The 24956-nt window shown below is 39.5% G+C and overlaps 1 protein-coding gene across 3 annotated transcripts in view; it reads right to left on the bottom strand.

Moving 5' to 3' along the window:
• The window catches only part of EFHC2 (EF-hand domain containing 2), a 63140-nt gene that overhangs the window by 25075 nt on the left and 13109 nt on the right, over positions 1–24956 (bottom strand). For all 3 annotated transcript variants that reach the window (XM_031594603.2, XM_031594602.2, XM_090123473.1), the window contains exons 4-9: positions 17693–17916; positions 15714–15965; positions 13943–14053; positions 13483–13621; positions 4372–4537; positions 3224–3366 (exon numbers count right to left, since the gene is read on the bottom strand). In XM_031594603.2, the coding sequence (XP_031450463.1) occupies positions 3224–3366; positions 4372–4537; positions 13483–13621; positions 13943–14053; positions 15714–15965; positions 17693–17916 (1035 nt within the window). The remainder of the gene's footprint in view (positions 1–3223; positions 3367–4371; positions 4538–13482; positions 13622–13942; positions 14054–15713; positions 15966–17692; positions 17917–24956) is intronic.

The raw sequence follows: 24956 nt of genomic DNA, 5'->3' as shown, positions 1-24956 counted from the left end.
GAACCTCATTCCATTCACCCCAGCGATCCAGCTTATCTAAGACCCTCTGAAGGGCCTCTCTACCCTCAGGCAGATCAACACCACCTCCCAGCTTGGTGTCATCTGCAAACTTAGTGAGGGTACACTCAATCCCCTCGTCTAGGTCATCAATAAAGATATTAAACAAGATAGGCTCCAGTACCAACCCATGGGGGACACCACTTGAAACAGGTCGCCAGCTGGACTTTGCTCCATTAACCACCACCCGTTGAGCACGGCCCTCCAGCCAGTTTCTCACCCAAAGGAGTGTGTACCTGTCCAGGCCACGGGCAGACAGTTTCCCCAGAAGAAGCCTGTGAGAGACCACATCAAAGGCTTTGGTGAAGTCCAGGTACACTACATCAACAGCCTTTCCCTCATCTACCAGTCTGGTCACCCAGTCGTAGAAGGAGATGAGGTTGGTCAAGCATGACCTGCCTTTCATGAACCCGTGCTGGCTGGGCCTGATCCCCTTGAACACCACACACATGCTGTGCGATCTCACCCAAGATGATTTGCTCCATTACTTTCCCCGGTACCGAGGTCAGGCTGACAGGCCTGTAGTTCCCCGGATCCTCCTTACGGCCCTTCTTGAAGATGGGAGTCACATCAGCAAGCCTCCAATCCTCTGGGACATCCCCAATTAACCAGGAGCGCTGATAGATGGCCGAGAGCGGCTCAGCAATCACCCCTGCCAGCTCCCTCAGCACCCAAGTGTGTAGGCCATCAAGTCCCATGGACTTGTGACAGTCCAGATGGAGGAGGATCTCCCTGAGTGTCTCCACCTGAATCGCTGGGGGTGTTTTCTGAGTAGCATCCCAGACTTCCAGATCAGGGTTTAAAATGCCCAAAGGATAACTGGTCTGGCTATTAAAGGCAGATGTAAAGAAGGCATTGAGGACCTCAGCCTTCTCCTCAGTGGCCACGTTCCCTGCTGCATCAAGTAAAGGATGAGAATTGTCCTTGGTTCTTCTTTTGCCATTGATATATTTATAAAAGGATTTTTTATTGTCTTTTACTACAGTGGCCAATCTGAGTTCAAGTTGGGCTTTTGCCTTCCTAACTTCCTCCCTGCATACCTTAGCTACTTCCTTGTAATCTCCCCAACTAGCCTGTCCCTTCTTCCAGAAGACATAGACTCTCTTTTTCTCCCTGAGTCTCAACAGTAGTTCCCAGCTCATCCACACCGCTCATCTACCCCTGCAGCTCACCTTACGGCACTCAGGGACAACCTGTTCTTGCGCCTTTAAGATTTCCGTCTTGAGGAGCGTCCAGGCTTCCTGGACCTCTTTACCCTTAAGAAGCGACTCCCAAGGGACCCGTGCTACAAGTGCCCTGAACAGATCAAAGTCCACCCTCTGGAAGTTCAAGAAAGTAGTTTTGCTGGTCTCTCTTTTGACACCCCCAAGAATAGAGAATTGTACAGTTCCATGGTCGCTCTGCCCAAGACGGTCCCCAACCTTCACTTCTCCTACCAGTCCTTCTCTGTTAGCGAAGGTCTAGCAGGGCACCACTCCTGGCAGGCTCTCCTACCAGTTGCATAAGGAAGCTATCTTCCACTCACTCTAGAAACCTCCTGCACTGCTTCCTCTGTAGTATACTTCCAACATATGTCAGGGAAGTTGAAGTCTCCCATGAGAACAAGTGCTGGCGATCGCGTGACTTCCGCAAGCTGCTCGTAGAAAGCTTCATCCAACTCTTCATCCTGGTTAGGCAGTCTATAGCAGACCCCCACCAAGATGTCGCCACTACAGGCCTTCCCCCTGATCCTTACCCATAGACACTCAACTGTCATTATGAAGACCAAGCTCTTCAACATCAAAGCAGTCTTTGACATAAAGGGCCACGCCACCACTCTTCTTTCCTCATCTATCCCTTCTGAAGAGCTTGTAGCCATTTATCACAGCACTCCAGTCATGGGAGTAGTCCCACCATGTTTCAGTAATAGCAACAAGGTCATAATTAGCCTGACTCACAATTGCTTCCAAGTCTTCCTGCTTGTTGCTCATGCTGCATGCACTGGTATAGATGCACTTCAGTCGAGTCATCTGCCTCCCCCCCAGCTTAATCATCGTTCTCATAGGCTCATCTCTTGTGAGACCTGTTTTGTCCCCTTCTCCCTTCATAGCTAGTTTAAAGCTCTTTCTATAAGCCCCGCTAGCTCCTGCACTAATATTCGTTGCACCCTTAGAGATAGGCTTGAGCTCCCGCTCCTTGAAATAACACCCTAAACGCCTGAAATCTTTTTTCATAGTTTGTAGATTTGTCTGAACAATTTCATCACTGCCAACTTCTGTAACTATTTGACTCTCTTCTTTGAGACAACGTGATCTTCTGACTTGTTTTCTCCGAATGGTTTTCATTAGAGGCTGACAGCAGATTTTTTAAAATAAGTCCTTCTACTGCACATCTTGAGAGGTGCCAGGGTACTTCAGGACATTAACAAATTAATTAACAAATTATTAACAAATATGATGCCACTGCTACAGATGTTCTGTAGTCTTCCCAAAAAACCACTAATCTCTCCACCAGGAATCTACTTAGCCAAAGCTCCTCTGTCCTTTTGAGTTACAGAATGGCTTCCTGCAGTCCTTCCCAGTACTGTGCCACATGCATACATACACATGCACACATGTGCTAGTAGCACAGGGAAACCTTCACTCTTTGGATGTTCAACATAGCATGATTGATAATAATGTATATTAAAAGTTGTCACAAGTTCTTCTGCCTTCGTTAGCTGTTTTGATACAAAGGATATTATGTAGGTATAACAACACCATAACTTCTTGCAAAATGAAGAATTTACTGTTTCATTCTCAGTGTCTTAATTTTCCTGCCCCCTTTTGCCCGCAATTACAGTTCAATTCCTGTACGTTATCTACAACAAAAGAATACGCTTAAAGGCCAAATTTGCAAATTAAAATATAACAAAAGATGAAATGCATTAAATTTCCAGTTCCCAGAGGATATCATGAAGTGCTGCCATACAATGAACAGCATTATTCTGAATGATGAAAATTATACATTATTATGACATACAGTTATAAAACATAACACAGTAGATCTGTTGATGTAATTCCCATTGCAATTAAAGTGCCCCATCCCTGCTTCTGCTAGTGCTGAGTCTGACCACAGCGTTTACTGTAAACTGAAATCAAATGAGCAGAGTGACTAGGACTGACTGCAAAACACTGCTACATCTTACCTGTGTTCCGCTGTATATGTTCAAAAACAGAAATAGTATCATCACTCAGGAAGTAACAAATAATGAATTTCCGATCCTTGTCAATAGGACTATCAGTAACAAGTTTCGCAAGAAAGCGCAGCGTGTTACTTTCAAGGCCACATCTAAAAAAGTTAAAGAAGATGTAAAAAATTAAAAACAGAGCAAGAGAAAAGTCTTAATCACTTAGAGATACATTCTCCACTGTTTCGTAAAATACATTAATTGTGTTTTTCCTGGATCAAGAAAGGAAAGGCCATAAGGTTCCCTATTTCTCTAAAAAATCATTTTCAGCTTAAATTAACTCAACCAACCAGACTGAGTCAGATAGAAAAGAATTATTTTCAGGGAAAATTACTTCTCTGCCAAAGCTCTGAAACGAATTTGTATTCAAATTTAGTTGCAAATGAATTGCTTGCTTTCCTTTCCTTCCAGATGCAAATGAAACTTTCTTTCCAGAGCATTTATAGACAGAAAATGTATTTAATGTATTTTCAAATCAAATTCTGAATGGTAAGACACACTATCATCATTTCCATGAAATCAGGCCTACCAAATAATGTTTCTATTCTGATATTTGTTAAGTCATATGTTTTACATGATTTACAGTACCATTATATGCATTACCAAGTTTTTCTAATAGTTTTCTTCTTTAGTGTAGGTTTTACAGGTAGTTACTGGTTCTCTAGCATGTCGCCTTGCTTTTCACTAAGGTTTCACCAACCATTGTCTGACAATGTATTTCATAATGGAAAGTAAAGGATTTATGCTTTAATATTGCAGTAGCAAGCTGTGTGAAAATCAGCAGGCAAAAAAGAAAATGTCCAAAAGTCAGACATAAAAATAAATCAGCGTTGGACTGCTGAAGCTTTCAGAATTCCTGACTAGTTCCTGGTCTATGACTTCCATCATACTAACAATGAACACAGCAGAAGGGAATGAGGGAAAAGGATGGGAGGGGCGGAAATTTTGCTGAGTTCAGAGAAAATTGGAGTTCTGTGTCAGTAAACCATTCCCCTAAAAGTTGGATAAACTGCATATTTACCAAAAAATTACATTCCCATTTAATGTCCATTGCCCTCACAAAAGAAATAATAACAAAAAAACGTAATTATTTTTCACCAAAATACCTGTCTTTTTCCATGAATTTCTTGAAATCTTTTTGGGGAGGTTTGGGAAGCAAACTCATGCAGGAGCACAGAGAATCCTCTTCAGAACCAAATCCAGTATACGGTGGTACAGGTTTTTCCGCTTTTGGAGGTGGTGGAGCTTTATATGGAACTGGGGTGAAATCCTCTATAATAAAGACAGAAATATTTATTTGTTCTTGTTCTGATGAAGCCACTCTACTAAGGATTTAAAATTTCAGCATGAATACTAATTAGCCTATTTCTGTAACAGAGCAGTAACCAACGTGAAATAGGATCCCTCCTATAGTTAAAGAGTAAAAAAAGACACCATTGAAGCCAACAGTGAAATTGTTTCACCAAGAACAGCAGAATTTTGTCTGTGATCCTAAAATGTTTTACAAAAATCATTAAGATACACAGGCAAAAGAAATGACAAATATAGTTTTGAAGTGGAATAGAAAAATAAATGTAAAACTGTAAGTTAAAATTTCAGCTTTATCCTGTGAGACCACATCAATAATTAATACTTGCATACCCACTGTTCATCCCAAGGAGAAAATAAATAAAGAATGAATAAAATTTTACACATTTTTATATATCATACATGAGAAGAATTTTAAAAGTTTATGTCCATGTTGGTACATTGAAACCAATAGCTTTAGTCTGTATCTCAACTTCATCCCGAGCTTTGGAAAGTTTTTCTCCTTTTCCCCACTCTCAGGGCTGTGTCCAGCTGGGACATGAAACACCTCAGGATGGAGCCTGTGCAACCTGCCCTGGGCCCCGCTGACCTCAGAAGGGAAAGTTTTTCCCAGTATTCACTCTGACCACTCTGGTTTCCATTTATCCCCACTATCTTGTGCCTTCCTGCCACATATTTGTATACCAGGCTGCTTGGTCTCAGCAGTGGGTAGGTGCAAGTGTCTGTCTGTGCCCAGCAGCTACCTGTTCCCTAGGCTGAGCAATCCTGATCCCCTGGCTCATTCTCCATGCTGACCATTGCCTTGGCCAAACCTTGTCTTTCCTGTGCTGGCCAACCCAAATGAAAACACAGTACCTCAACGTGGCCCAAAGCATGCTAAGTAAAGTGAGGACAGTCATTCCCCTTGAGGTTCAGGTAGCTGTTTTCATGCCACCCAGTCTGTCATTGGCTGCCACAGCTACGGCCTCATGCCCGGCTTGCTGCCCAAAGCAACTTAAAGGGCTCTTCGTCTGCCAGCATGAGCGAAATGGGAAAGTTGAAGAGCTTGTTGCAGCCCAGCCAGCTCAGCAAGCCACCTCCACACCTTGGATGGCCAAAGACATGTCCCAGGGAATCTAGAGCTGGCCAGGCTACCAAGTGTAGGACAACACATGAGACAGACTGGACAGGAAGATGGATCACAATCCACAGCCAATTTACAGGAAGTGAAGAGTTATGTAAGTGACCAGTGTGTAAGATTTCAAACAAAATAAAGTTTGCCTCTCCAAAACTTAACTTCTCTACCCAGAACTGAAGAGAGATGAATCATCTACACTTGTAGCTTAGTTTTCAGCACAAATAGAGGGCAACAATAAAACTGGTGTCACCTGGAACATTTTCTGAAGTGGTTTGTTATTAAAATGTTTTAAACAGCAATATATCAGAAGATCAAAGCAACTTACCCTCTTAAAGTCTAACTCGCCTAAGAACAGCATGGAGTTGAAAAATACAGAAAGAATTCAGATGCCAGAGTTCTTCTTTACCTTGAAAAATATAGCACTATTTCCTTTGGCCTTTATCTCTTACAAGAATATGGTCTAACTGAAAGAACCAGTACCTTTCTCTTCTCTCAAAAAGAGAGTTGCAAAACCGTGCCAATATTTTTTTTTCCCCATAAAAACTGTGTGTGCCCTTTCCATAGTTCAGAAATACAAAGGCCAAGCCTACATGCAGAAGGAAGTCCACTCAGAAGTTTTGAAAGCTACTTTAAAAGGCAAAGAATATGCGTACGTGTCAACATGCCTCCAAAATATTATTTTCTAAGTATTACTTGGGATAGACTTGCTTCTCAAGACATTTTCAATGTGCCATGTTATATAGTACAATATATGCAGCTCCTGTTACAATAAACGCTATGTAGGTAAATTGACATATATTGACACAAAAGGAAAACCCCCATACCCAGAGGTATTCTGTATTATGAGCTGGTGCATGTTGAGTTACTATGTATCTACCCCTATAGCTGCCAACAGAGGAAGAACTGACGCTTTCCTAATACAGGTTTTTCTTCTGCTTTGTGGAGCGGGTACAAAATCCCGAATCCTCAATTAAGATCGTTCCTGCACTCCAACAGTGCCACCTAGTGCGTGTGAGGCTGATGGGACAGAGAGAGCCACGCAATGTCACTCCCTTCTCTGATCGTACGGCATTAAGGCAGCAGCAGCTGCTGAAATCCGTAGGCGCTACGGCAATTTTAATAAGTTATGATGCAAACAAAAGGCAATGGCTTTCATCCGTGTGTTGAAGTGGAGCCGATCCTTTATCACATCCTATGTCTCATCACACAGTTGGTGCAGGTGGTACAACTTGCTCTCCTGCACAGTCTGTTAGCTAGGTTCTTCCAACTAGGGTCATAATATTACTTACGAATCTTAACAATATTTTTTGTTATGCACTGTGATCAGCTTTGGTACTATTTTCCTCATGAAAGGGAAGATGTTTTTAACAATGCATTTTAGCAGAAAAAAAAATAAATAAAACCTCCCTCACTGCACAGCTTTACATAACATCCTTCCTGCCAAAACAGTTTGGAAAGCCAGGACATACGGTTGAAACTGTAAGCTCAAAATACAAACTAATGCATTTACAAGCAGGTCACAGTATATGTGCATTAACACTGCATAAGATATCCATCAAGAAATGCTAAAGCATTTCCACTTATATGTATTTTAGCACATATTGGTGAAAATTAGATTTATAAACTGAAAGGAAAATACGCTTAAGAGGAATTAGCATTAGTTTCAGAGAGTATATTAAATATCTCAGGCTCTGGGCAGCCTGGTCTGGTGATTGGTGACCCTGCACATAGCAGGGGGATTGAAACTAGGTGATCACTGTGGTCCTTTTCAACTCAGGCCATTCTATGATTCTAAGATTTCACAACTCAAGCTTGGGGTTAACCAAGTCCAACGAGGAATTTGGCGCTTTGTTTCTCATCCTCTCCCCAACGTAAAATGCCTTCCCTTAATTCAGATTCACTAAAGAAAACAACACAAACAACCGATCTTCTGCCACCTATATTTTGCATGATTTTAAAGGGTTATGCATTCAGATTCTCTCCTCCAAACAAGGAAATTCATAAAGAATTTTACATAGAGAGACACCAACTTGCAAACTAGCTCAAAACTTGTGTCTTCAACTTCTGAGCAGCCAAGTGAGTGCACTGAACTAACAGCTATGCCTGAGTTCCAAATTGTTTTCCTCTTTGCCCTACCACGCACCATTAGGGTAGAACAGACAGGCAATTTGCACTTACATATAGAACATACCCCTTTCAAAGTTATCACTGTTTCTAAGGAAAAATACTTATGCTCATTCTAGAAAAAAAATCAGTGTTTTTCTCTTCTACTCAATGTGAATTTACAGTAGATAGTGAGTAAGCTGAAAGTCATGGGTTACAAATTTCTAGACCTAGAAAAAGCAGGAGAAGTATTTTCTTCATGGACAGTCTCGCCTCTTTGTAGTACCATCAGTTGATACCCAGCAGGAGATGGGCTGCCACCGTGGTTATTTCACCTGGCACATCAAACATTTGTAATGTACTAGAAAAGTTTTCTCATTACATCAGAACTTAAGAGAGATTGGAACAAGCACTGGGAACAGCAAGAACTAAAAACAAATCCAGCCACTTCTTTAGCATACAAAAAATTTGAAGATGATAGAGCCCTCTGAGTCAGAGAAAATAAATTCCTCAAAAACGATTTGTTGCCAAAGGCAGCATTAAGCTTGCCTGAATGAGAATTTGCCCGCTTTCAGTTTCAAAAGACACAGTGAGACCATTACACACATTCTAAGTCTACCTTCAGCACTCAGCTGATGAACTGTAGAAAAACTCTCACACATTAGAGATTAAAAGGTATTTCAAAGAAAAGTCAAGTGATTTAAACTCTGGACTAGAGCAATAAGCATGCTGAATATCAGTAATCAGCAGGCAGGCAAGAAATTCTACCTTCAGAGGAACAGGGTATGCACCTTTGAACATAACAGCCCAGAATAAGAGAGAGAAATCCCAATAGCCTTGGACAATAGAGGAGTTGGAGTTAACCTGGAAGGATAATGTTGCTAACATGACGTTCCTTCTATATGAGTTCTACCTTACATATAGCTGAGACTTGGCTTTTGTGAGAGTGTTTCACAACTTAGGTAAAAGGGACAATAAGAAAGCAATACCACCATCTTCCTAACTTTTACGTGCAGCAATTAAAGCAAATCTAGTCATCCCAACATCAGCTGTGCAGCTAAAACTCAGTACTGTTTTGATTCCAATAAAATCTGCTTTCAGAGAGTCTTACTTCATGATCATTCCAGCTACCCGAGAAAAAAAAAAAAAAAAGGCATCTGCAAATGCATGTAGTCCTCTCTGTGCATATTTTGATCCTCCTGCTCAGCCTCAACCACATTTAATGGAGAGGTTAAATGCCAGAGAGATTTTGATCTCCAATGAATTCAGTGAAAATTGGCAGCAGGCTTTAATGCCCCCACTGAGGGAGAAGCAAGAAGTCAGCTGTTATCCAACAGCAGCTGCCTGGCCAAAAGTACACATGTACTGGCCAGCCAACCACACTGCACACTGCTCTGCCCAGGCAGCAGGTCAGAGAGGGAGCCTGAGAAATGAGGGGGTGGGAGGGCGAGGAGAGCTGGGACATGAGAGGGATCACGAGGTGCTGCAAAAGGCGTAACAGACAGGCTTGGGAGGTGCTGGGACATTGAATAAGAATCAGGAGGAAACCAGATTTTACTGGTTTTGTTCCTTCAGGAACAATCTGTTATTTAAGAAAGGACAATTTATACTGAAATCCACCCTTTATAGTCAACTCTGTGCCGAGATATTGTATTTAATTAGAAGAACAAGTATTGTCTTCCTACCACAGCACATCAGTATCTTTCACATTTCAGCTCCCTAAACGTTGCTGTAACACATAGTGTAGAATATTTTTGTTTGTTAGTGAAGCTGCAGAGAAGGACAGAGACAGATAATATCACACTAAGGTTTTTTTCTTGAATGCACAGCATTGTTACATGGGCAGTGATGTCATCAGCTTCCTACTGAAGAGCATTAGCTATTGCTTACCCATGGAAAAAGCTCTTCTTCAGTTTTCACAAATGGTATGAAGAGAAAAACAGACAGAAGCAACATTGGAAATATCTCAGATATCATAATCACACACTTCCAAGCAAATCTAAACTACCCTTAATTCACCTAAAGGGCAAATTCCATTGGAAAACAACTGATGTTGAAACTGCACATTCAAAAATAAATGTCGGCCTCCTTTATGGCTTTGGCAGAAGAGTATAAATACAAGGGGAGTAATGTAAAAACACAATAACAAACAGCTGAATTGATGCTGTGAGGTGCTGAGAACTGTGCCTTGAAGAAAGAATTCATTTTTCCACTTGTTTACTCTCATTCAGGTAAATGGTCTGCCTGGGTTCAAATTATAATTAAATCCATTTCAGTGTTTAAATGGATTGAGGCAGAATGCTGGGCACTTTGTGAGACAAAGTCTTTTGAGACTACTTTGTATGTTCACAAAAACAAAATTGATAACACATAAAGAATAAAAGATGTGACCTTTTTCCCTCAAAACATAACTGTTCCTAAGCCAAAAAAGTACCCTGAGTCTAATCTTAGCCCCTTCTAGCTAAAAGAACATGCATAGACTTTTTCTAACCTTAGAATCATAGAATCACCACGGTTGGAAAATACCCCTAAGAACATCCAATCCGACCATCCACCTAACAACATTTCCCTCTAAACTGTGTTCCTCAGTACAACGTCTTAACATCTCTTGAACACCTCCAGGGTTCGAAGACCCCAAGCAGCCTGTTCCAGTGCCTGACTGCTCTCTTGGAGAAGTATTTCCTAACATCCAAACTGAATCTCCCTTGACACAACTTGAGGCCATTCCCTCCCATCCTATCTCTAGTTACATGGGAGAAGAGGCCAACCCCCCATCTAACCACAACCACGCTTCAGGTACTTGTAGAGGTTGAATAAGGTCATCCCTGATCGGGACAGGTCCCAATACCAATCCCTAGAGAACACTACTTGTGACTGGTCGCCAGCCTGATTTAACTCCATTCACCACCCCTCTCTGGACCCAGCCACCCAACCAGCTCTTTACCTAGCAAAGAGTGTATATATCCAAGCCACAGGCTGACAACTAATACAGGAGAATACTGTGGTTGACAGTGTCAAAGGCTTGCTGAAGTCAAGGTAGACTACATCCAACAGTCTTTCCCTCATCAACCAGGTGGGTCACTCGATCATAGAAGGAGATCAGGTTGGTCAAACAGGACCTGCCTTTCATGAAACATCTGCTGGCTGGGCCTGATCCTTTGGTTGTCCTGCACATGCAGTGGGATCTCCCTCAAGATGATCTGCTCCTGACAATGGGATCAGGCTGACAGGCCTGTAGTTTCCCAGATCCTTCTTATGAAGTATCCCTTTTAGTAGAAGGGAGCCACAATGGCAAGCCTCCAATCCTCTGGGATCTGTCCAGCTGACCAGGAACACTGATAGATGATGGAAAGCAGCTTGGCTATCACTTCTGCCAGTTGCCCCAGTACCCATGGGTGGATCCTATTCTGCAGCATGGATTTGTGGTGGTCCAGGTAGAGCAGTAGGTCTCTAACTGTTTCCAGCTGAGTTGTTGGAGGTTTCTTCTGCTCCCCATCCAAGACTTCCAGGTGAGGGGGTAGAGTACCTTGAGGATAACTGGTCTGACTTTTAAGGACAGACATAAAGAAGGCATTGGGAAACTCAGCCTTTCCCTTTATCCTCAGTGGTCATGTTCTGCACTGCATCCAGTAAAGGATGGAGATTCTCCTTAGCCCTCCTCTTACTGTAAATATATTTGTAAAAAAGTTTTTTGTTCTCTTTTACTCTAACAACCAAGTTGAGTTCAAGCTGGGCTTTTGCCTTTCCAATTTTCTCCCTGCACATCATAACAACTTATTTGTACTCTCCTTGAGTTGCTCATCCTTTCTTCTAAAGGAAGAAGACTCCCTTTTTCTCTTGGAGCCTCAGGAAAAACTCCCTGTTCATCCACATCAGTCTTCTTCCCCACTGGCTTATCTAGAGGCACAGGGAAACAGCCTGCTCCTGTGCCTTTAAGACTTGCTTCGTGAGAAGCAATCAGCCTTCCTGGACCCCTTAATCCTCAGCACTGAATCCCAAGGGACTCTCCCTGCCAGCATGCTGAACAGTTCAAAGTCTGCCCTCCAGAAGTCCAAGGTAGCAGGTTTGCTTGCCCCCATGCTGACATCATCAAGGACTGAGAACAAAGGTAAGGCAAAAAAATTACTCTCAATTTACACAAACCAGTTTCAGAGAAGCTATTAAACAATATTTCTTACTACACATTTATGACAAGATACCTTAAGAGGCAGGTAAATTTCTTCTGAAGGATGTTAGTGAAAGGCTATACAAGCATCAGGCAGTGACAGTCCACGTATACACACTCAGAACAAAGGGAATTGACTAGATCACATACAGTATCAATTTTCTGCAACTTTTCACCTCATCAACTTCTAACTTTATTTATCTTCTAGAGTAAATAATATCCAGAAACATAACCAGTAATTACTGAGCCAGCATTATAGGAGGAGACTTTGCCCTTACATAACACTTGGTAGCACGGCTTGGTTGCTTCAGAATGGACAGCTGCATTTCATTTACCTCTCATCCGCAAATAAGAAATCCTCATTCACTGTTCCAAGATATCTTGCTCAGACAGAGAGGACACTGCTGCCAAACAGAGGCAGCAATCTTGGCTGAAAAAATTACGAGGGAAATACCCCGTTTTCCATCTCTGGAGCTAGACTCATTGTTATTATAAATAATAGTGTGGTTATTGAATATGGCTTCCTTACACACTGGCCAGTATAAGAAAAGATTTATTTTGGCACAGATATTCCAAACTATTATTTTAAAAGCTCTAATGAGGCATATTTTGCCAACAAAGAAATTTAGCATTGTAGTGGCAGCAGTACATGATTTAATTCCCTCAATGCAGCAAACAGGTTTTGATCTAAACACTGCATTCTGATTACAAGTCAAGGTAAAAAAAAAAAAAAATAGTCTGCCCAACTATTTTTTTTTTCTCCATGTAAGAAAGGTCATAGTAGGATTCTTTCAATCATATCTGAACAGTCAAGACACTCAGCTGTATTTCTTGAATGAATAAACTGCCAGAAATCAACTAAGTTATTTTTGCAGGATGATGGCTATAATAGAACCACTAGCAAATAAGACTGAGAGAATTCAGACAGATAAATGAAACACTCTGTTGTTATATATGTCCAAAATCCTTTTCCATAATGAGTATAGTTGATAAATGTTTCCAGAATTCAGTAATGAAATCTCACAGGATAAATACTCTAACGATTCACAATACACAAAACTACACTGTAAAAAACAGTAACATGATAGACTACTGTTGTGCCAGAAAAACCTTATTAAACGAGGATTCTGACATCCATACAAAGTGAAACATAGTGTAATGAGGAATAATTGAGCCTACTCTACGTACTGCGTGCCCTTTATTACCTTCTCACTGCAAACATGACTATTGGAACGGGAGCGAGAAGTAGAAATGACAGTCTAGCCATACAACTATTTTGTCATTCTAGTATAAAATGAAGGCAGTTAAAAACTGATCGTGGACATTATGTGCTGATTTTCAGCACATCACAAAATGCCCTTCTGGGTCACCTGTAAAGTTACTGCTTCGCTGTTAACAGCAATTGATTGTTACTGCAAAAGGCTTTAATGAACATGTTTTGTCAGTAATAAAATTTGAAGGCAGCTCTGTCAAACTCAGAGGTTTAAAAACGCTTGTAAGGAAATGATAATTATCACTACTTACCAATTCCGTATTTTGTCCTGTAATAATCTTTAGTGAATTCATCACAATCACACAGCATTATCTGCCTTCCCCAAACATTAATTACTGTCCCTATTTTCAGGTCGCTGTCTCTGTAAAATTCCTGATGCACTGCTCCTGTCTAATAAAATAGGGAACATTTATATAGTAGCTCTATAAATCTCAGTGTCATACAACCTTTCTTACGAAGTAGGTAATTAAGTATGCATGACTTAAAATACAATCTTCATACTTCATTTGCAAGTAGTTTTCAGCCCATGCTATGCTACCTCACTTTCACAAACACAGCACAGTAAGTTTCAGTATTTTTGATATGAGCTATTCTCCAGCTACAATACAATTTTACAAATAACTTCTCTCTGTACTGTAGAATATAATCAGAGAAATTACAAAAGCTACTGTAAGGACATTCAACAGCTGGTGGCATTCAGTAATATCTGACCTTACGATTGTCCAGAATGTAACGGCCTCTATTTCCTACTAAATTTCCAAAGACATTGAGAACAGTGCGACTGGTGATTGTGCCTGGCTGATACAAACCAGTTGGAGCACACTGGAAGAAAAGAGACAGGCTGTTAAAAAAAACAGTTAACAAAGAAGAAAGACAACTCTTACTCCAGAAGTAAAAGCATATTTATTCATTTATTTTTACAGACTGTTATAACAGTGTTGTCTTGGGAGAACTTCTACTAAATTCTAAGGTAATTTTATGCCACTGAACTGAAAACCCAATGTCTACCTCAGAAGAAGCATTCAGAATCTCACTGTGCATCCAAGAGTGAAGGCTTTTTTTTCTTGGAAGCACGGGGAAAGAAAAGATTAGCAGCATACCCTCATCAACATCTGCTCTAAAGGCTACTATTCTGAGCAGTAATAATAAGAAAAAAGCATGCAAAAGAACCACTCAGGATTGGTCCTACTGAGTTGAGCACTGCACAGAAAGAGGGGATTCAAGTCACTATGGTTCTATTGAGAGAAATATTATTTTTGTTTATACTATAAAATCATAGAATCATTTGAGTTGGAAGGGTCCTTTAAAGGTAACCTAGTCTAACTTCTCTACAATGAAGAGGAGAGTGTTACTGTAAGTTTCAAAGTCATAATAGTAATTAATGCAATTAATATCCCAATAATATCAAACTTAATATGCAAATCAGCAAAATGCTGATGCAATTCTCCAAATTGTCATTTAAATTAGAGGAAGAAGCCAGCCTTTAACACTGACACACACTTCACTAGTAGAAGGGGTCTGCCAGCATAGAGTCATTGCTAAATCAGCAGCTCAGAATGCAGGATGCTCTAGGTGAGCAAGTATTTTGCTGTTAGGATTTTGCCACAAAAATCCCTTGTAAACCTACAGTGCAACAGAAAAATTAAAAGTATTAGGACAGGAGGGAAGAGATGCCTCAGTGTCTTACTTTATCTGTAGGTTGACTTTGTTCTACCACCAGGATCTGCCTGGAGTGACACAGAGGTGTAGCCAGATTGTTAGCTTTATCATCATAATAGGTTATGCAGGACTCAAATCCTTGAAGTTCTATCTGAGATGAATTTCCTTTAATAAACACCTGATTAATGACTATGTTTCTTCATGGATTCTGATTGACTTTAACTAGCTTTTTATAAGGTCTCAAATCTATGAATTCAAACTTAAGAAACCACTCTAGATATGCTATAGAGATGTAATATTACTGAGTACCAGAACTGGACTTTTTCAAAGGTTCCAAATATAATCTATATGAATCAAATGTGAATTCACCTCAGTGTTATCAACAAAATCTACAAATATAAATTACTTTTCTGAATTTTCTTTACTGCATGGATTTATTTATGAATTTATGTTAATACAATAATTTGGGGAAAAGAAAACCATGGGGTCTCTTTCTACCTAAATTCTCTCTCCTTTAAACTTAGGTGTGACAAGCTGAAACTTAATTTTCCAATCTCCTTAAGTTGTATGAATCAGTATCCAAAAAACCTAAATACCTAACAATTCTGATTTAGGCTCTGATAATGTTCTAAATATCATTACAATTGCAAGGCAAGATTTTCACAGCATCAAAGTCATAGGGGTTAGAAGAGACCCCGAGATTATCCAGCCCACCCCCCCCCCCCCCCAAAGCAGATTCTCTGGAGTAGGCTGCAAAACAATGCACGTAATATTTCTTTACTAGCAAAAGAATTTCAAATAGAATGAATTTTCCATTCCTCACCTTTGGAAGCTTATCTCTTCTGAGAAAAAGTGGAACTACATCCCGGCCTGAGTTTACTGGTATAACTTCTTTGATATCAATAGTATCATCAGACAAATAATAGTGCAGAACGAGCTCCCGTGTGTCATGAAACAGGGATTCTGGATCATCCCACACACAATAAAAGCGTAAAACATGCCCATCATGCTCCAGAAATTGTTTCAAAGTGTCAATGCGCTCATAAGGGCGCAATGGGTTCATGCTATCTAGGATCTGCAAGTGAAGGAGAAATTAAAAAAAAGCATCTTTTTAATGACTTGCTTTTAGAATAGAATACCAAACTTCATGATACCATCTAACATTAAAATATGCTTCTTGAACTTTTGGATAACAAGACACAATTTAAATGAATGAAACACTATTTACAAAAGAGAAGTGTTAAGGAAGAAGTGCCTTCAGGAAAAAAAAAAAAAAAAGAGAGCAATTTCAAATTGCTCTTGACCTTTGTTTCACTTTCAGAAAGGTCCTTGAGATGACGAAAGCAATAAATTATTTATAGTGCAGAGTATTTGTTGCCTTCAGAGCACTAGGGTGGATTTACCACAGCACGCTACCTACTGTGGGCCAACAGTCCTAACAAGTCAGGAGAGAAAATCTGTGCCATCTGTGAAAGACACTGTCATTATCTCCTAATGGAAACAACACTCTCACTACTGTGTCCAGAGAAAAGACCCCAAGTCCTGCAAAGAGGAATCCATATAACATTTAGGAGATAAAAACCTGAAATTTTTGGAGGATGCTACACACTCTGGAAAAAAACAGCATTCTAATGAAAGCTCACAAGTGGTAAAGCTGCAGAGTGGTGGATTCTATGCTGCAGAAGAATTTGCTTTACACATTCAAAAAAAGATGACATCTGAAGAGACCAATAAAGCGAGTCTGCAGGAAGCCAAAGATGTGTTTGAAACACAATTCCAACAACATCTTCCTTTAAACATTTCAAAGTGATGTCATTCAGTCAACTCAAGAAAAATTTAAGTAGAACATGCAATGGCTTTTTTTTTTTTTTTAGTTTAATACTGTTTTTACTTCCAGCAGCTGACACCGACAAATGCAGTCAAAAAGGAGCAAACATCTGCTCGTTTAAGTTAATTTAGCATCCTAATTTATCCCTTTAGTTGAGGGATAACTGTGCTTGTACCTCCCTGGTTTCAAGTGGCTAGAGAGTACCATTCCCACCCTACATCTTTTAATTATGTAATGAGCAGACCTGAGGAGTTTGTCCAAGAGATCACAGAGTCTGATGCGCTTACAGAATTGACAATTATATGCACAGAAAACATACTAGTGCAGTTTTTATTTTCAACAGAGAATAAATATTGTTATTCCAGTTCAAGGAACAATTCTGTGATGCTTTTTCTTCAATTTTCACCAATCCACCAACCAACATTTACAGAGAAAAGTCATTTATCTATACTAGACATCAAGTATGACATGAAAATCCATGACAGTGCTATTCCTAATCAATACTGGTGATTAAAGTTTGAGGCTATATGAAAAACCAGACGGCATTGATTATGATAAACCTGATTCATGTATGTAAGGTTGAAAATATGTTGTGTAGATGGTAAATTTAACATTGTTTAGCTACTTTGCACACAACTTAAGGAGAATTTTCATTCTACATATTTGGGTGCTTTTCTTTTGCCATGAGAGATAAGTAAAACTACATCAGTTTTATCAAGATAATGCCCACACACACAAAAGGCAAAGATTTTATCACATTTCTTTTTCAAAAGACATGTGAACACATCAGGAGAAAACTATGTTAGTATAATGAGCCATATAGTCAAATTTTAAAAAGCAAGTTCACTCTTGTGATTCATTATGTTGAAATAGGTACGTTTTTTGCTCAGAGAAATATTTTATATCATATATATCACTAACAGAAATTGCACTTTGATTAAAATCATATATTCACTTTTACTGCCTCATCTGACCTTTTGCCGCTCTTTGGTATATGGGTCATCCGAACAATTTCCTGGAGGATTTAATTTAAATCCCATCTTCCTCAGGAAATTTTTTGTGAACTGGTCACAATCAATAATCTTGTATCTTCGAGCATAAAAGATCACTTCAGTGTTGATATTGAAATGATCTATAGTATAGAACTGATCTTCATTAGGAGATGGAAGCGGAATCCGATGACGTCGAACAATAGTTCCTGTAAAAGAATTAAAATAAATTCAAAGAGTGAACATCCTTTGCTCTGGGGATCATTTCATAGACATGCTAATTTCCTATACTGATACAACCAAAGCAGATAAAACTATATGGGTCAAAAAAAAAAAAAAAAAAAAAATTATCCTTCACTCAGTAAAGGAACTATCAGATAAGAGAATCTTGTTTTAATAACATCACCACTTCACAATGATCACTTTCTAGCACTTCAAGTTCAAGCACAAAACCTAGGCTAATACAGAAAGTTACCACCTTTGTAAATAGAAAGGAATTCCCATTCGCTCCTCAAAGGTAACTGGTCAGTACTTTATCCAATAAGAACAGCACAGCCTTTCATTAAAAGAAGAGACATCTTTCACTTCCAGTGAAAAGTAGTCTCCTGTACCTATTAGAATAACTAATTTCTCTTCTAAAAAAAACATGATGTCATGCAAAAAACCACAGGGCAGGAATGTGTGGGAGGGATAAAATTTGTCTTTACACCCTGTGGGGTGATAGGAGTCATATGATCAAGGTCATGGAAAAAAAAAATGCCCTAAGGGAAAACACCTGACCTATCAAGTTTGGAGGAAAGGGCATTCAAATGAGCTTCCTTAAATTCACAGAATGGCTTGGTTTGGAAGGGATCATCAAGCTCCACACCCTCCGCCACAGGCAGGGCTGCCAACCAACCAAAGAAGTAAAAAGTGAAAAAAAAAAGGGGGGGGGAGAAAAAGGGGGAAGAAAAAGGAAAAAAATATATTTGAATTTTACTAAAGCTAGTAGACAAGTTTTTTCTTTAGAATATTTTTGTAGAAGTAGGCACTACTATTTTTGGAAAACATTGCATTTGTTTATATTCACTACATTAAAAGAGGAGGAATCTGCTATATGTTTATCAGCTGAAAACTCATATTGATGAATTGGGCAATGCTTCAAAGGTACTCAATGATGACAGAGAAGAGAATTCATATGAGAAAAGGCTGATAGAGCTGAAATTGCTTACCCTCGAATAAAGGCTTAAGGGGGACCTCTGCAAGCCTATAAATACATGATGGGGAGGAATAAAGATGACAAAGCCAGGTGGTGTCCAGGGACAAGAGAAGAGGCAATGGGTGCAAATTAAAAATAAAAATAAAAAAAATTCCATCCAAACACAAGAAAACACTTTTTTACTGTGATGGTAGGCAAATACTGCAAGAGATTTCCCAGAGAGGTTGTAGAATCTCCGTCCTTGGAGATAATAATACTGTCCATGGCCATGGACAACCTGCTCTATGTGACCTTGCTTTGAGCAGACGAGTTGGACCAGATTTCCTTAAGAGATTCCTTCCACCATTCTGGGATTCTGAAATACCACAAGTATTTCAAAAATACCCTATAAACAACAGGGTTTATATAAACAACAGCTTCAGCAGGTTAAACAAATAAGAAAGATGCAAATTAAAAGTTATGCAGCTGTATGTATGACAAACTGATTTATCATGAGTAAAGTTTGAGTTCCCAAAGAACTTCAGATTGGCAAAGCTGGGACTAAGCTCTTGTTTTCAACATTACAAGAGAACAAAAAGAATAGCAGTGAAAGTTTTGCCACATCGATACAAAGGTGTCACTGTGTGAAGATAACACGTAGAGAATATAAAGATAGTCCAGTCCTCAATGTCAGCATCTTTGTTGTGCTTACCAACTCGAATGTCGCTGTAACAACAGCTTTATAACGCAGATATCCGCTGCCTAAGACCAGGTAGAAACCACCAGCCCATATGATTACAACAATTCCGTGCCACCATACCTTCCTAACAACTTTATAACTACAATAATAGAAGGTGCAACTCAAAAACAACAATAAACACATAAAAATTCCGAAGTTAAAGACAGTTCAAGTACTAACTTACTACTACAACAATAGTAGACAATTAGACACGGTTTTCTCAAAAGTATCTCATTCTCTCTCATTACAGAATTTTTCCAGGGCCCTTCAGATGTGCATCTGGTAGTGTTTCCCTTTATGTTCCTTCTGATGGTTTTCCAGCATTGTTTTTTCAGTCTGGGGGTAGGAGGGAGTGGAGGGAAGATGAAGAGAGGCAGAGGAGGTGGGAGAAATATATTGCTGTGTATTTATGTTTAGTGTTTACCGGCCTTATTTCTGAATTACTCCATGGAAATTCTTCACTGTAAGGTTTATTTCACTAGGGACTAATCTGTATGAAATACCTTCCACAACTACATTATCAGAGTTGTTTGTTAAATTCTAACTGCTATAATGAGCAGACTCTTACAATATAACTCATAATTAGTTCAACTCCCATAAATTTTCAGGGGAATAAAGCAACAAAGCAACTCTACTTTATATTCACATTAAATAAATTATTTTAGAGCTTTTCAGCATCTTAACATCTCACATATACTAGATCTGACACTTTGGTTACTGACCTTTGACTGTGAAATAAATTCAAAGTTCTATCTGCTTAAACATATATATATTTAGAAGGTATCTTCACATAAATGTTAGTTAGAAAATGATAATTAACACATTTTAACATGATGCAAGACCCTATAGCACTTCCATTAACAAAAACGCATAACTTCAAAAACGTTATCTGATTTTGCTTAATCCTTGAGTTGCTCCAACAAAAGAGAGATAATGTGCTAACCAGAACAGACCCCCACATTAATGTAAAAGTTGATTATAGTTTTAGTTAAAATATAATTGTTTACAATTTTCTGACATGTTTACTGAAGTTATATTCACCTCAGAACCAGTAAATAAACATGCAGCTATTTTTTTCCATATCTCTTTTCAAAGTACAGTACATATACCCATTTTGTTCTGAGGGGATAAGAACTTCTTTCCTAATGGAAAATGTCTCATACAGATAATACCAAGTCTAGCAAACCACCTTTTGTATTAGATATCACTGTGCCTGATCTACACATGTGGAGAAGATGTTTTATACCGTTGAACTTGTATTTTAATAAAATGTGATGAGCTCATGTTAGGATAATTTAAAAAATGCTGGGACCTTTCTTCTGGAAAATAGTTCTATTTTTACTTCTAGAAACATGTTAGAAATCATCGTAGAAGGATCTGTGCACATGCAACAATCTCACTGCCAAGGATGGATGTCTTCTGTCAGTTTATTGAGCAGGCTATCCAACTGCAGTACTAATCAGGATCCTAAATATTTGCATCTGGTCAGCCTATAGCTCTTCTATACTGTGTTCTTGTAAAGGAAGTTGGTGTGCTGCTTCTCTCAGCCAATAGTTCCCACATCACAGTTTGTAGCAGATTTTTTCTTCTCTCGGGGTTTCTGACTATTTGGCAGCTACTGCAGCAGCTTAAGGAGACCTTAATAGTAGTGAAGGATTTCTGCCTACAAGGCAGCACATGCAGTTGGGCAACACACGATTTGGTCTCTGCTGCTACACTGCTCTGCAGAAAGACAAAAGTGGCATCAAGAGTTTCCTCAGCACAGCCTACTCCCTCTGCACTACTCAGGATTGTACTATAGAGGAGTGGAATGGGTAACACTTGGATTTTGCACACTGACTGCTCACACTGAAAGAAGTAAGTACCACTATACCTGCAACACAAAGAGTTCCTCCCAAGAAACAAGAGAGCTTCTTACATTCACTTAGTCAACCATCAAAAGGTGACTATGCTCTGAAGACAGACAGGTCCTGCTTTGGCCAACATTAAATATAGCAAGATCGCAATTATTTCAAGGGCTCCAAGGAGTTCTTAAACTTTTAGATAATCGGTTATACTGGAGGAACTGCGGCAACTTCACTTTCCCAATTGCACTTTCCTCTTCAGCCAGTCGTCCTTGGGAACTTTGCCAGCAGGCAGCTTCACTTTTTTCCTCAGCTGGCTGACCTTGGGGAAAACCAGCCAGCCTCTCCACCGTGCTCTGGCTCTCAAGGCCTGGATTGCTCTGGAAGCTACACTTAACCCCATGGGACATAAATAACCTTTTGATAAGACAGTATCAGCCAGCCACAGTCCTTTAAACTGTAAATTAGAACTACAAAATGCTAGTATCATCCCATCTGGGCTGGCTCTCTAAGGGGAGAGCTTACTTTTATATAGGGAGAATAATTAGCTTCCTGGCTCTGGAAGAACATGGTTGAGTTTGTTATGAGGTAAAGTTTACTGTTCTTCCCTTCATTCCTTATCTTTGATCAGTTCTTGAGCATTGCGATTGCCCTGGTATTCTTTGCTTTGATTCTGGTTTCTCAAGTTCAGGTTGATCTCTGCATTCTTTTGTGTTTTGCACTTTTGTAGATTCTTTCTATAGATTTCCTCCAGTGTTCCTAAGTATTTCCAAAATATTTTTCAATCTATAGCAAGGCAGTTTCCAAAATTAAACGTACTTCAGATTTCAGCCATTGAGTAGTAACCTTAACTGTCCAAATTCATGTCCAAGTATAGAAGCCAATTCCACAAAGCACTTCTTAAAGTCACTAGAATGCATTTCCCACAGATTACTTACTTTGTCACTCTTAGATTTTGATCACTGGTAAAAGCACATTCTTTGGCTTTTTTTTAAAACCAATTTGTTTTAATTTTGTAAAATCATAATTAAATCTAGGAATTCTAACTTATTTACCAGGTGTTCCTTAACAAAATCTTCCTGTGTCTAAAAGCCTCTCCAAATTTTTTCCCCTGCAAAGCAACAAATACTAACCACAGAAGGGGGAGCACAGAGGGAAACGACTACATTTCCTTAAACCCCCCATGCCCAGGGAGACCCATTCAGACCATCAAGCTCTCACTTGTGGGATATGGCACAAGCACTGGTAATCTAGTGGCCTCAAGGCACTAACCACACAAGCAAAGATCTACCTTTGATCTATCCAACCATCAACCTTTGATCTATACCATCACTGCAATAACTACTCTTCAAGAGGACTCCTAAGAACAGCTGTCTCTGTTACATCTCTTCCACCTGGGTATGCATGCAAATCAGGATCTCCACTACCTTCTGCATTCTAAAGATTAATTCCAAAGTTCAGCTATTCACCACCTTTTCCACCAAGGCTTACTTCTTTTCCTCCTTTATGCAACCTCTTCCCTGCAATTGCAACTCTGTAACTGTCTACACAAACTAAGCCTATGCTGTTCTTCAAATTCCCCACACGTGTTTCATCATCCACATCCCCACATCTGTGTTCTTTTGTTCAGTACAATTTGCCCTTATTTCAACAAGCCAAGTTCTCCTACAGTTGAACTCTCCCCTACAGAACCCAGGCATTCTAATTAATTGAAATATTTGATTTTAGTGTAGGTACAGAGAACAGCATTATGGTTAAGACCCTGAACTTCAGCTCAGTTCAGCTTCTCTTCCTGTTACAACTTTTCTTATATGATCACGGGCAAGAATTTCATTCTTTGTGCTTCAACCTAACAGCTTCACAATGCAGACAGTTATGCTTCTGTTCCTTTCAGTCTTCTTTTCAATCAGAACAGGGAATATGAACAATATAAGAGATAAAACAGGCAACGGGTTGATTTTTAATTGAAAACTGAGCAAAAGTAATGGTTTAAGCAGATTATAAATACATATACAAGCACTTTATGGTTTCTGCATTTTACATACATATTCTTACAAAAATAAGCAGTTTAAGACTGCTTTTCTACATATTCAAGAACAAACTTATTGTCCCTAAGGTAACAGTTTCGTAGCTTTCATTCATTTATAGAGCATTAAGTCAGTGCCCAAGCGCATAGGAGCAAGAATTCTCTGACAAGCATTTCCATCATTTTTTTTTTTCCCTTCTTCTACATAAGATTAATCTCTAGCTTAAGAAGAATCTTTATGTAAATAGTTATGATGAAGTATAGGTCCAAAGTCATCTCATTAGCTGTGAGGCCTAAACATACACCAGCTGGTTTGGGAATCTTTCAAGCTACTGCATTTCTCCCTTTGTTGACACAATCAATAAACTGAGATTCTATACCAGCTCATGTACCAGCAACAAATAAATGAAGTGCTCTTTTAAGATACTGGAACACTTCTTTTTAATAAACTGAACACTAAGTAATGTTTTCTACGTACTCATTTATCTCATATTGAGAAGTACTCTTACAAAGCTGTAGAGGCCTTCAAAACATCCTTGCATAGAAGGCTGAGAAAAATCCTTCTTCCTTTCTAATACTGTGCAATAAGTTTTAGATCTTGTACCAAAGATAACTTCAACAACCATTAACACAAGATCCAACCAAGGAAATAGGAAGAAACTGTAGCCTTACTGTCACCTTAGGATCACCACTAGACTACCAGGAACATCAGGCCTGAAGAAGTAGACTGCATATCTCATACTGCAGTGGCAACCTAAAAGACTCATTCTTACAACTAGATACAAAGCAATCAGCCTTGAATTTGTTTTCTATAATGATGTAGTGCTATAATATGATGGAAAGTACAGCAGTAACAGCAGAGTGGCACAATTCTAGGCTGCAGCAAATGAGAACAAGCCCCAGTTCAGCAGCCATGGACACAGAAAAAAAGAAACAAAAAACATACAAACACCTGCTTACCTTTTAGAAGGCCTCAGGTAGGCAGGGATCTCCAGTGAAATACCCTTGCCTCCACTGCCAACCCTTAAACGAGGTCTGGGAAGAGGTGGATCCTGACTCCACACCTTCCAGTCACTCACATGCATTGCACCTGAGCTCCTTTGGGTCGGCCCTGCTTTCCCACCAGGTGCTCAATCACTGTTTTAGGCCATGACTTAGCATTTCTGCTTCACTTTCCTGCTTTAATGAACCTGGTTTCTAGCTTCCCTCTCAGGGACATCATCTCTGCTTCTTAGTTTAATTGTATTTCCTTTGTTGATAGTCATTTGTTCCAAGCCACATAATCTAGAAACATCTGCTCCCACTGCCGTGACACACAAGTCAAGGAAAACCTTCACCTGAGAATGTTTCCACCCTCACAGAGATAGCTGGAGAGAGGGTGTCTTATAAATTCCCAGGTGAAAAGATCCCATATGTTTTTCTTTAGGTCATGAAAAATCAATTGCTCTGGCAGGAGTAGGATG

This window comes from Phasianus colchicus, chromosome 1, assembly GCF_987193195.1.
Source record: "Phasianus colchicus chromosome 1, bPhaCol1.hap1.1, whole genome shotgun sequence".
Classification (NCBI taxonomy): Eukaryota; Metazoa; Chordata; class Aves; order Galliformes; family Phasianidae; genus Phasianus; species Phasianus colchicus.
Note: the sequence above shows the minus strand (reverse complement) of the source record. Positions and strands in the feature narration are given on the sequence as shown.